The 14,081-nt window shown below is 39.5% G+C and overlaps 1 protein-coding gene across 17 annotated transcripts in view; it reads left to right on the forward strand.

The window, feature by feature from the left end:
• cadps2 (Ca++-dependent secretion activator 2) overlaps window positions 1-14,081 on the forward strand; it is a 607,285-nt gene that overhangs the window by 371,779 nt on the left and 221,425 nt on the right. For all 17 annotated transcript variants that reach the window (XM_059652338.1, XM_059652341.1, XM_059652344.1 and 14 more), the window contains exon 11: window positions 11-223. In XM_059652338.1, coding sequence (XP_059508321.1) covers window positions 11-223 — 213 coding nt within the window. The remainder of the gene's footprint in view (window positions 1-10; window positions 224-14,081) is intronic.

A 14,081-nucleotide genomic window follows, 5' to 3' on the forward strand; every position in this document is an offset into this window, starting at 1 on the left:
TCACATGTAGGTCTGGATGGTGGCCGAGCATTCTTCAACGCAGTTAAAGAAGGTGACACAGTTGTGTTTGCAAGTGACGATGAACAAGATCGAGTGTTGTGGGTTCAAGCTATGTACAGAGCTACAGGCCAGTCCTACAAACCTATCCCTCCATCCCAGGTCCAGAAGCTGAATGCAAAGGGAGGAAGTGCACAGTTACCAGATGTGCCAATCTCTCAATTCTGTGAGTACACCAAACCAATTTACTGTTACTACTTATTTGTTTAGAAACTACAAAATGTCAATGCTTTCCAGTCACACAATCCTTACAAGCCAACCGCCAGAGGAGCATGTGACCCCTGTAATTTTCTCAGCAGTGTTATGTTTCCATGTTTAGTTGTCTAATGTACAAGCATTGCCGTCAGAAGCATGTGGTTACTGTGATTGGAAAAATAGATATTATGTCATAGAGGAATTTTTGTAGACCTCACAGGCCCTTGAATGACCTGAGAGATAAGCAACCCAGGTGGCTAAAACACTTTGTCCTTAGCCTTCTTTCTTAGCTGTTTTCTAGTCAGAGACCAGATGTAACCTGAAAGACGCATGTTGGGACCGTTTGGATGATCCAGGACATTGATTCTGAACTGTATATTTCACTGTAGGCTTCAGGCATCACCTCATTCAATTGTCAAATATTAGAGCTATGCAACAAACTTTTGTCAACTTGCGTTCATAAAGGTGCATTGTCTTTCAGTAAATACTGTTCTATTTGTTTTTACACATAAAACAAGGATGCCATGCCACTTTGTCCAGCAATATGAAAATAATGAGAACTCCTGTGTTATTTATTTTTCAGCAATGTTGTAAATGCATTAATTATAAGCATATTAAGATATCATCAGATGTTTCCCAAGCTATAACTTATTCAAAACGTTTGTAAAGGTACAAATAATGAGTGCTAATTTAACATTACACAGAGTGTAGTAGTTTCATCTTTACAATGCAATACATGGCACTCATATTCCTGATTACACTTACAGTTCCAGGTGAAATTCATAAATTACTTTTAAATTTCACATCAAAAGCTCTTTGCATACACCCTGAAGGAGTTTACATAGATTCCAATCCCTTTAAACTCCATGGTCACTATGGTCAGTTGACCCTAGACTTTGGTCTTTCCCCATTGAGTCTTTGTTGCTTCTTCAAACTTTAGTGTATCCTTCAGTATGCAGTCCTGTATCTTGAATGTGTCACTCTGCAACATTCAGCAATAGAACAGCACTTTCTGTTGAAAATCAGCAAGTTTCTGGCAAACTAATGAGCATCTTTCAGCAAGGTGATGGTCCTCCAGCAACACTGATGTTTTTTTTCTCGTAGATATCCCTGGGAACAGCCGAAAGAGCACAGAAATCTGTGTTATGGAGTTAATTGGGATGAACCTAAAATACATGCCAATTTCAGATTTTCTTTACAAAAGTTCATTCCAGATGGAAATTGGTGACTGTCTTTTCCTTGGTAAAGCTGTTTCAAAAACACTGTGTAATGTCACTGAGAGGCTGTGTGTGTATGAAGCCTCTCAAGGCAAGACATACTTTTCAGTACCCAACACATGTTGACATTTGTTCTTAAAGTGCTGACATTGAAGCATTCTGACAAGTGACTGTCAGATGTAATAAGATGCAGGAGTGATACGAGCAGGACCAGCTGGCTTCCATTGAAGCAGTGCAAGACTGCTTAAATTGACGGCGAGCATGCTGCCAGCCCACCAGCCCATCCTGTTAGTTACTTCATTATCATGTGACAAGTTTTACACAGTCTGGTTATATGTGAAGCTCTTTGGAGATATGAGTGTCCAGTGCCACAATGTGAACTGCAGGTTACGTTCATTCCCTGATGCAGTAGCAGCTCAATCAAATAGCTAAAATCAACTTGTTGCAAACATTTGACATGTGCTGTTTGTACATTTGGAACACACTCACATTTAATACTTGTTAATGTGTATACTTGGCCACCTACCTCTTAAATAGAATTGTTGAGAAGTCTTTTCTTGGACGTTTCCTAAAAATGTGCCATTATCTTTTCCATATATCCTTTATTTAGAAGAGAGAGCAGGGATTCCGTGCAGGCGCCTGTATAACCAGCCTGTGATTTTTTTTTCCAGTGTGCTCAGCACGATGATAAATTAATCCCAGCCATAAATATTGTTAATACCAAGTTCCCATTTCTTTGCAGTGACGGTTTCCTAATCATAATTCTGATACTAATTGATTGCTTTTTACATTTTTGATACATTAATTTGCTTCCAGGTTCTTTATTTTAACTTTGTCTTCTCATATAAACTCTGGGCTGGGTTATATGGAGACATAGCTCTGGTATGGTTTTGTTTCAAAAACCTGTTTGGGAGCTGATAGTACTGTTTGTGCAGATATTAGCATTGTTAAACAACATCACTTTTTAGCATGTTAGGTGTAGCATTTTTTTTACTAGTAAAGAAAATGTGGAAAAGCTAACATCTTTAGACTGTTCCATAAGAATTTTTCCTTGTTATGAAGAAGTCTGAAATCAGGCTTCACACCAATGTTGTAATGTCTAAGTTTTCAATGATCGAGCATACTATGCATGCAAGAAAAAAGTCTCAATAGATGATCTATCTGCTCAGCTTGCCGCAAATATATGTCCTTCCATCCACAGCTTGTGGCCTACGCACCAGGTTCATTGTCGGCACACTGAGTTGAGAAAGGCTGTTGTTCACCATCAGTCAGCTCAGCAAGTGTTATGTTCAACCATAGTGATTGCAGTATTATGAGAATGAAGGAAAATCAATTGCAGGGACTTTTAAAAGATGTACCAGGAAAGCTTTCTACAGAATCATCCATGAAATGACAATCTTAACTAAATAGACCTCAAGAATAGGTAAACAAAAGGTTCACTCAGGCAAAACTGTATTTATTATGACTTCTCTGGTTATAGAATCAAGAATGTTTTGTAGTAAAGCACAAAAAAGAAGTCTGTCCATTCTTGTTTAGAGGTACAGAGGCAGGATTAGGCTGCACCCCAGCATATGTGCGACATAAGACGGTATTTTTTGACCAAAAGCTAAATGAGAAAGCAATCTTCCATTGACCAACATCTGATAATCATTAGTCATAATAAAACAATGCGTCATTTAAAATATTTCTTTTCTGACCATTCAGAGATTTGGCTTCAAAACGTTTACATGCTCTTTATGCCTTGTGCAATGTTGAGCTTGACGTAAAGAAGCAAGACATTAGATTTTTCATGGACATTGTTTGTGGCAGGACAGGTGATAGAATGTGGTAGCCAGGTGTCTAGTGTTGTACAACATAAACCATAGAAAATAGATCAGGAATGTGCCCTTTGGCCCACAGTGTTGTGCCAAACATGATGCCAAATTAAACTAATCCCTTCTGCCTTCCACTGGTCCATACCCCTCCATTATCTAAAAGTCCGTTAAATGCCCCTATGGCATCTGCCTCCACCAACACCCCTGGCAGTTCTTCCAGACTCCTACCATGCTCTGTGAAAAAAAAACTTGCCCCTCACATTTCCTTTGAACTTTACCCCTCTCATCTTGATATGCATGCCCCCTAGTATGAGGCGTTTCAACTCTGGGAAGAAGATCCTGACCGTCAACACTATCTATGTACCTCATAATGTTATAACTTCTATCAAGTCTCCCTCAGCTACCACTGCTCCACGGAAAACACCCTGAGATTTTCCAGCCTCTCCTTAAAGATCATACTGTCTAATCCAGGCAGCATCCTGGTAAACCTCTTCCATACTCTTTCCAAAGCTTCCACATCCTTCCTGACCAAAATTGAATGTGTGGCCTAACCAAAGCCTTATAAAGCTGCGACATGTTGTTTATGAAAGCCCTGGTTTGTTTTGATAGTAAGATTCATTACCACAGAGCTGGTAAACTGCACGTAGAAAAGGAATACTGAGAACCAATGGACTCTCTTTCTTGTGCTGTGGGGGCAATTTGTTTAATTGTCCAGTGTATTTGCATTTTTTTTGAGGGACCACATTTGCAGTAACTTGAAGTGGTTTACTTGTTGTTTGTTCACAAATTTTTATGTTACAGCACAGTGTGAAGATTAGCACGAACTTATAACAGGGCTGCCACCTGACCACACAAGCAAGGGTAGTGTCAGGACTGGATAACTTTGGCCTGAGGGTTTAGGGGACTATTGTGCTCAGGCCTGGAGATGGGAGCCTGGGCCAGCAATAGCACCTGGGCCTATGATTTTTTACCCTTTCCCTGCTGGCCACCACCATATTGAGAGGCTTCCTAATCATCCTGGCCCACAGAAATAGGTAAGGACATATCTTTGGGCTTTAACTGGATCTTTAACTGAATTATTAGCTGGAGCTGCGGAACACGTACTCCACACGTGCGTTCTAGTTGGATCTGGTAATAATGAAGTGATTTTGACATCACCAGACAGCATTTCAAATACTTAAATTATTTGAGCGTTTTTCAGGCTGACCCTGGGTCACTTACTTTAGGGACTTTGGCAAAATACTCCAACCCTCAGCAATGGTAGAATCAGATTAGTGGGTTTTACCCAACAATTTTCAGGAAAATGCCACCCTGAAAAGAAAGCCACAGTGTTTCCCTGCCAATTTTCTGAGTTGCTCCATTGTAAAAGCATCTTGTTTACATCTTTCTGCACCAGGTTTTTGTAAGTAAATATATTGTGTTTGATTTTGTAAACATATCTGTGTTTCACCTCCTCCATTTTCAGTATCATGCGCCACTTGTCAGTATGTTTGTCCAACAGTCAAGTTTGGAATTTACTTTTAGTCCACCAGGTTGCTGCAGAATGCATTGATTATTCCGTTACTGAATCAGTTAAATGTGTGCTATGACATATTGACTTCTTCTAAAAAGGATGCAGTCTCCAGCCATGGAGTTACTATTCTTGGGCAATAATGTCATACCAAATGTGTTTTAATTCCTTTGCATTCAATTCCAAACTTATAAGCATTTGAAACTGTTTGAATCATTCTAGTAATGACAGTTTTCCTATGGAACAGATTTGTAGTATCTGACCCAAGGTGTGGGTGGTGTGTGTGCCTGAGAGAGAAATTGTTGACCATTTGACTTAGGAGGGGTAGGCCATTCAGTCCATCAAGCCTGTTCTGCCATTTGATAAGATGGTATGTGTTTGTGTGTGTCTGAGTGAGTGCGTGCATGTGTATTATTCCACTTGTCATCGGTGGCTCAGTGACAAACTCAATAATTGTTTTTTGTGTTCCATTACTGTTTAAAGGGGCAGTGCTACTCAATTGGGATGTGTTGACAGGCTTTCTTTCTGGATGAACCAAGCAAGAGCCCACACCAGTAAAATACTGCTGCACTGTTGCCACATTATCAACTGTAACAAATTTGCCTTTCATCCCATTAATTTTTCTTAAACAATGAGCAATGTGGGTGTACCTGCACCAAATGGACTGCAGTGGTTCAAGAAGGCAATTTGCCACAAACCTCTCAATGTCAAGTAGGAAGGAACAATAAATGCTGGCCTTATTAGCTATACTAACTTCCCAAGATTGAATATGGAAAATATTGCACCTATTGCAATGTGCAGCTGAGTGCAATAACAACTGATCCTTTATTGTAACCACCACCATCCAAGATCATGCTGGAGTGTTCTACAAAACACTTTAGCCTGATGTCAAAGACTTTTAATTGGTTGCATCAGTCTGTTTGATCAGCACAGCTCTATATCTATCTACTGTCGAATTGGTTCACCTCAATATGCTTTGTTCTCTTGCTTTGCTAACATATAGCTGGAGCCAAGGGTAAGTGCTAGGTGTATGTTGGCAACTGTCTCTGTTTCTGTCATTAGAGGCTTGCTTTACTATTGTCTGTTAAACACTGCATGCAGCAGAAACCTGCTCTTTCACATGTCTATGTGCTGTGGCCCTCTGCCTTGTCTCATTTGTGCTTATCGTTTGCACATGCAAGGACCTTGTTTGAAATCGATCCCCTTGGTAGTGAGTTTACTTGCAGTGTCTAAAAAAGACAACAGCAGTATTTATGTATAAGTTTGAAAGTTTTGTTGAATTTAATGTTTTAATTGCCTTGCAGTTTTTTTAGGGAAATATTCAAATTCTCATTCCTGGAAATATTAACACTTCATTTTAATTACAACCTCGAAAGAATAATTCTTCCAGGAATATTAATTAACAGACGGCCTCAAATGTATTATTTTCATTTTGTTAAAAATGAAGGAAAATGCAACTCTGAGTGAATATGAGACTAAACTAGTTGCCATCTTCATGTTTCAGCAGTCAAAGACTTAACCCTGGAAAAGACTCCATTACTAGTATACCTTTAATCATACAATAATTGTGTAGTAGGAATCAATTAAGGTCCTCCCAGGTAAAGTTTGTTTAGTAAATTCATAACCTTAACCATACAGGCTAAGGGAAATCCACACAGAATAATGTTGGAATAATGAGGGCTTTTTCTAATAAGTTCATAGCTTACATGTTTTGGACGTCTTATAAATCCCTATGTTTCCATGAAAGAATTTGCTGTTGACCAAAACTGCCTTTGAAACACATTCAGAAATTTACTGAAATGCAGACATTTTAAATTTATTGATCATTTTTGGTTATTACAAGAAAGGAGTGGATTAACTTGAGTTGAAAACAGAATACATGACGTTCTTCAATAGAATTACTTTTCTAGAGTATCCAGTTGAGTACTGTGTCTGATTCTGGGCTATATCTTAGGAAGGATCTTTAGACAATTCGGATAGTGAAGAGGTGATTTATTGAAATGGCACCAGAGATGATGGCCTTGAGGTACGTGGAGATGCTAAAGCTGTGATTGTTCTCATGCAGAGAAGTTTAAGGGAAGATGAACTAATTGTAAAAATTACAGAGGGATTTAATAGAATAAATAGGGAGAAATTGTTTGCACTGCTGGGAAAATCAGTATCCAGAGGGTAAAAGTTTAAGATAATTGGCAAATGACCCAAGAGAAAGCCGACCAGGATTTTCTTTTTAAAGTTGCAAACTGTATGACCTTCACTGCTTGAAGGAGCAGTGGGAAGTGGTTCAGTTATCATTTTCGATAGGAAATTGGATAGACACTTGAAAAGTAAAATATGTGGGATCTGAATAATTGAATAGCTTGACCAATGTCCTCCTTCTGTGCTGTAAGACTTTGAGACCGTGGTCCAATCAGATCATTTTGACAGTGCTCTCTGGTGTCACTAGATCAATTGTTTCACCAATTTAAAGGAACTAATTTCGAACTGATCCAATCATTAATGTCTGTTCACAGCCCAAGTTTTTGGTGAACTTTTGAAACTCTATGTTTACATTTTCCATTGACCCTTAATATCACCTCGAGGCTGAAGACTAAAATTTAACTTTTTTTTAACCACTGATTTTCAGCAGGTGTTTCGTTAACTATGAGCATTAAAATGACATGTTTGTGTCACAAGTGATTTAGCATTTGCAAAAGCGACAACCGTGGGTATTAACTTGCTGTTTAAAGCTTGTATTGTACACAGGAATGACCAAACTTTGTTCTTAACCCTTTCACTGGTGCAAACCTGTATTTAGAAGTGCCTCCTGGACAGATTTTACAGATTGTTTTGCAACACCTGCTATCTCTCACCATTGTTCAGTTGCTGAAATTTTACACACCCTGTTATTCACGCATTGGTATAAGACTCAAAGGAAACAAAGCAGAAACTCTGACAAACCAGTTGTAACCCAACAGGAATGTACTGTCAATGCTCTGTAATTAGGGTGACAAAAAAAAATCTCAGATAACAAAGCGTGGAGCTGGATGAACACAGCAGGCCAAGCAGCATCTTAGGAGCACAAAAGCTGACATTTCAGGCCTAGACCCTTCATCAGAAAAGGGGCACACTTTGTTATCTGGGATTCTCCAGCATTTGCAGTTCCCATTATCTCTGAAAAAAAATCTCAGGTCTGTTGTAAATTACTGAGATAGTTGATTAGTCACTGTAATATCCCAGTTATTTTTTGTGGGTCTCAGTTGTCCTGTAGGAGGATCACAGCGCCGACGTTTTGGAGGAATTGCTACAGTGATGTCTCAAAGCAATTTCAGGATGAAAAATTCCAGTAGGTTTCTCAATGCTTCACGATCTTCACTGACTAGTTAGTTGGGTCACTGGGGCAGAGGTCACTTTATCTAAGTCCTCCTGATTCTGCAGAGTTTTATAATGCACAAGTGAGTGAGCTGTAAATTGTAATTCTCCACCTCCCGATCAGTTATTGGATTCAGCTCCCCAACCATTTGGACTTGTCTGCAAATTGACGATTAAACATAATTAATAATGCGTTACTCCAAAAACCTCTTCAATTTTTAATTCATAAATAACTGCCTCTAGTTTTACTGAAGCCATTTTAGGAATGGGAATTCCTCGGATCATTGAATGCAGTGACAGAAGTATGTTTATGAAGAAATTGTAAATTCTCTTTTTGAATTTCAGCAAGCATTCGTCAATCAAAGTCCTGAACAGAGATATCATCACAAATCTATTTACCGGCTCATTGCCTATATTCAGCATGAGACACTTTCCATCAGATTCTTTCTAGTCTTCTGGTGATCTAAAGCCTGTACTGATTATAATGCGGTCAGCCAGACGGGCCTCATAGAATAAGAGTTCCCTGATTTGTGCTGTTAATCTGGCCCAATCAAGGAGCCTTGGCTGACGAATGAGAACAGGACTGTCAGACATCCTCTTCAGTCAGAGCTGGCTCTGAGGGAGCTGGATCAGTGTCAAGGACTGTCCACATGTAAATAAAGGGTGACTCGATGATGAGATACCGGTCCCTGTGGAATTATTTCAGGGTCCAGCACACTTCAATTGACTCCAACTGGGTTGTATTATTCTTTCCATTATCGTCTCCTGCAAGTCAAGATGCAACTATTGCTAGGCAGAGGCATAAGTACAAACATGTTACAGACAATCAGACCAATTGTGAAGAGAGAGGACTTCATAGTGTTCAGAGCACAGTGCCATACAAAGTGCAGCAAAAATAGCACGATTCATTGCTGAAGCGTTAAATAAACTTGACCCACATTTTAGCCTTCAGGCATGTTTGATTGTAATATATTATTGATATTGCTGGTGGAACCTTCGCTCAGGGACACTTCAGGTACTTCACTAGAGTTTGTGGGTTTGGACAAAATATAAGTGCATCAAGCCAGTCCAGAAAACACAGCTATTTTATATCACATAACATTTGTTATTTCCCTCTCACAACATGTCCTCCCTGCCCCTCCCTGTTAAAATTACTGCTGTACACCATCTCCTTTATCTCACCCCAGAACAATCCATTCTGACCGCTCGTGACCCTCAATGTTAAGTTATGAAATCAAAATTGCTCATCTATTCACTCGTGAGACCATCTTTGTGGGGTTTGTGATCACAACCAACAAATTATCAAATTCAAGACAACAAAATGTGAGGCTGGATGAACACAGCAGGCCAAGCAGCATCTCAGGAGCACAAAAGCTGACGTTTCGGACCTAGACCCTTCATCCTGGATGAAGGGTCTAGGCCCGAAACGTCAGCTTTTGTGCTCCTGAGATGCTGCTTGGCCGGCTGTGTTCATCCAGCCTCACATTTTGTTGTCTTGGATTCTCCAGCATCTGCAGTTCCCATTATCTCTGAAATTATCAAATTCAGTTTTGTTTTATACAGTTAGAACCATAATAACAAAGAAACTGTGTTTCTCTCACTTCCTTCCTTAGCCTACATCTTATCAATCCATCCCCTGCTGTTCTCTTCCTGAATGTTAACTGATCAACATTGGAAACCTAAAGGAGCTCTAGGCACAGACTTTCTTCTGATTAGTGTTTGACGTAAAGGATTGCCTGGCCAAGCGGCACAGAGGAAAATGAGACAATTATATTGGTGAACAAAAATGGGCAGTTTCTAGTATGATTTTCATTCGTTATGGGATGTAATTGAGTGGCGAGTAGTACCGAGCAGGCCAGAGGTAGAGTAAAGGGTGGGACAGCGCTGAAGCAGCCAAGTTAAAATATCTACCGCCGTTTCCAAAAACATTGCTGTGATTAGGTCAATGGGTCATTTCTCACTTTGGGGTATATCTCAGAGTATAGCTTTTCATGATAAACTATAAAGGAAGCAACATCATGCTGTTTGAACATGCCCACTTATGTAATGATAGACCACAATGTGTAGATTTCCACTCGCCCAACACACATGCACACATATACCTGCTCAGGCAAAAATAGCCAGAGACGATAATGGAGGTAGGACTTCTGTGTTCACCTATCAGGGATCACTTCTTTCCCTAAATCCCAGCAATGTACGATCCTGAAATAGGACTATAAAATCTGAGTCATTGTCAGGTGCTCCACACAAGTTCAGAACGTCATTTTGTGCATAATTCCCCAGTTTGCTCAGACACTGGCTCAAATCCTTAAACTGTGAGTTTTAACACTAAAGGATATGGTCATTAATATAATGACAGACTAACCAGGTGTCTGCTAACACACCAACAGCCCCTCTTTACATTCAAGCTTCAATTAAAATTGCAGTTATTTGGGTGTAATAGCTGGAAAGTAATTTCTGGTGCCCCTTCTCAGCAACTGGTCAATACAATTATTAAAGTGAGGAGTTGGGGATATAGGAAGCAGGAAAAAAAATGACTTGAGCTATAAGGGTGAGGTGATGGCTCAGTGGTTAGCACTGCTGCCTCATAGCACCAGGGACTCAGGTTCAGTTCCAGCTTCAGGCACCTGCCTGTTGGAGTTTGCATATTCTCCCCTGTCTGTATGGGTTTCTTTCAGGTGCCCTAGTCTCCTTCCAGTGCCCAAGGATGTGCAGGCTACGTAGACTGGCCATGCTAAATTGCCCATTGTGCCCATGGATGTGCAGGCTAGGTTGATTAGCCATGGGAGATGTAAGGTTACAAGAATAGGATATGTGGGTAGGTCTGGATGAGATGATTTTCAGACAGTTTGTGTGGACTTGATGGGCTGAATGGCCTACTTACACACTGTCAGGATTCTGTGATATGTGCTCCGTACACCACTGATGACTGGTTGTAAATATTGAGCCAAGTCATACTAAACTTTTACGGGAGCCAACTGATCAAGATTTGATCTCACTCCTGATATCTTAAAGAGGAGCAAAAGTATAGGTGACCCCAGTCTGTACGAATGAAATTTTGTTGTTGAGTTGCAATGGGTCCATAGTCTGGTGGAAACTCCAAAGGTGGATATTCATTGCACAGTTTTTAGTGCTCCAAAACTATGTTGAATTTTCTAATTCTCAAGTGTTCTTACATGCAATGACTAAGAGAATATCGAGGGCTGGGTCTTAGGTCTTGAGAGGCTGGCTGTTTAGAAAGGGCAGTAGGTGCCAGTAAAATGCTGCCTGAGATGCATTCAGTTGTGGCTTTCAAAAGGAAATTGGATTAATTCCAGTATCAGGAAAATTAGCCGAGTTATGAGCAAAGAGCAGGTGAATGGAACTTAGTTGCTTTGAGAGTGAGGGAGGTGGAGTGAGGATGATATGGACTAAACAGTCTATGTGCTATAAACATTGTATGAATTTTATGCTATTTCCTGCTGCTCATTAGCCTTCCTCACAAGACCAGTTTTAAATGGACAGTTAAAATCCAGGAGCTCTGTCTGAAGAGAATTTTCTACTTGTTACGGATTGTGTCAAGCTGCCTGCCTTCATTCCTGTCTGTCCTTGTTTGTTAGTTGGATAAAATAACCAAAACTGCTGGTCCTGAAAATAGATGTAAAATAAACCTAACACCGCCTGTGTTTTTATCATCATACCTGAAATCCCATTAAACTCAGCTGTTAACAAATTTTACATGCCACATCCACCTTTGAAGGATGTCACATGGATTTGATTCTACTTTTGATGCTGTAAAGCTAAAGAGGATAGATTATTTTGCCAGTCCTTTCAGACACGTGACACTGTGTATCCTTCAGATTGTATTATATACAGGCTCCATCCTGCCTCATTGCTGAATGTTGGACTTGACGTGGATCAATACGATCTGGGGCTAAATTTCTAAAAATGACTGACTAGGTTAACATCACGTCCGGAGATCAATAATGAATTTTATCATGAGATTTGTTGTTACTGGGATCGTCTATAAGCTTTTGTCTCCCTTTCTGAAGAACATTTTTGTGAAGCAGTTCAATGCACTTGCATCAAGCAATTATCTTGGACCCCAAACCTGCCACTGCTGCACAAACACACTAAAGATTATACTTTTTAAGGTAATGAACATAAATTGACCTACTTTTGAATGAAAAGGAGGAGTCAGGTCAGTTTTGAGAGCAAAAAGAAAATCAATTTTAAGCTGATCAAAACTTGCCTTATGGTATAATAGAACCAATAAGAGGTGTGCTTCTTGAAATCAGCTGCCTCTTTTAGGCAGTGATGTATAATGCTTTCCTCTCTGTGCATTGGTTAACAGCTAAAGCATACTTGAAGTGTGGAAATAAATGATTCTAGCCGGAGCAATTTCAATGAATCACTTTTTTTAATAAACACAGGACAAAAGATCACTGAAAATGTATCTTCAAAATGCACAAAATCAACAGAAGTGTATGAAGGCACAGTCACTCTGGGCTGCTGTAGGTTGAAAGGATACTGGGTTGATGAGAAATTCTGTATGTGAATCAAAGGATCAAAGACCATTTAAAATAATTTAATTTACAAAATAATATATTAACACCTGGCCAGCAGAAGTCCTGAATTTATTTCCTGATCAACAAATACAAATAGGTCTTTTGGCAGAGTTTATGGCTTACAGAGGTTGTGCAGTTCAGAATGATTAAAACACAGTCATGTCATCTAGACTATTACTGTCTACATTAAACAAAAAGCTCCTAAAAACAATTTTATAAGAAATCCATTCATTCAAAGTCATTTGAATTGACTCAAAAAAACCCGAAAAGTAAAAGGCTTTGATGAGTATATACAAGAGATTTACATCTCATCTATTATTCAGTGACAATTAAGAATTGCAGTTGCCTTCTTAAATCAGTCCTTAAGTAAAACCTACCACAGAGCAATAACCAGACCTCTAACCCACGTAGATGCCACGTCAATACATGTGGGACCAATATGACTTGCCACACTGCTGCAGTGTCTTTGGCTGACTTAATATAGTGAGAGTCTGTATTGCACTTGATAGGCATTTCAGACCTAATGAGACCAAAGTCCGTCAGTAACAAGTTGCAGTAGGCCAAAAGGGGAAATGATTGGCATAGTCTCCACATGGCAAAGGTGTATTTTCCCATAGTCTGTTCCATTCAATCCATCTATCCAAGTAATAGTCGTCCAACTTTTGATGTGAGCAATGAAGCAATAGCTTTTGCCATCCACCACTTATACACTTGTTGAGAAATTCCTTGGCTTGTCAGCAGAAATTGCAACAATTAGGGAATTATTCAGTGCATTCTCATCTACAAGAAATTTATGATGCTTGTGTTCTGGCAAAACAGCAGGACATTGTCTTCAATCAGTCAGATTCAGAAATTGTCACAGGGACGCAGAGAATTTTTCTTTGTCGTGAGGTGTGAACATTGTTGGCTGTGCTAGCATTTGTTGTCTCTTGAATTGAGTGGCTTGCTGGGACCATGTCAGAGGGCAGTTAAGAGACAACCACATTGATGTTAATCTGAGCATTCATGTAGGCCAGAGCAGTTAAAGATGTTGGATTTCATTAGGAAATCGTATGGAATTATAACTACAATATACAGTGGTTACATAGTTCCTATAGAATGGTTTTAAATTCCAGATTTGGTTAAATTCAAATGCCATCATCTGCCATGGTGGAAATTTAACCTATGTCCCTATAGGTTTAGGCTAGGACTCTAGACTACTAGTCCAGTGACATTACCACTACACCACCGTCACGACCCCTTCACCACAGAGCACAGTATATGAATTAATTTTACATCATTATGCAGGAAAAAAAGTAGTGGAGGGGCAAACTCATGGAAGGGAACGAGAAACATGAAAGAGCAAACACTTAGTCTAGTAAACAAAACAATTTCAGATTGTATTCTTTTTTAA

This window comes from Stegostoma tigrinum, chromosome 18, assembly GCF_030684315.1.
Source record: "Stegostoma tigrinum isolate sSteTig4 chromosome 18, sSteTig4.hap1, whole genome shotgun sequence".
In the NCBI taxonomy this organism is placed as follows: Eukaryota; Metazoa; Chordata; class Chondrichthyes; order Orectolobiformes; family Stegostomatidae; genus Stegostoma; species Stegostoma tigrinum.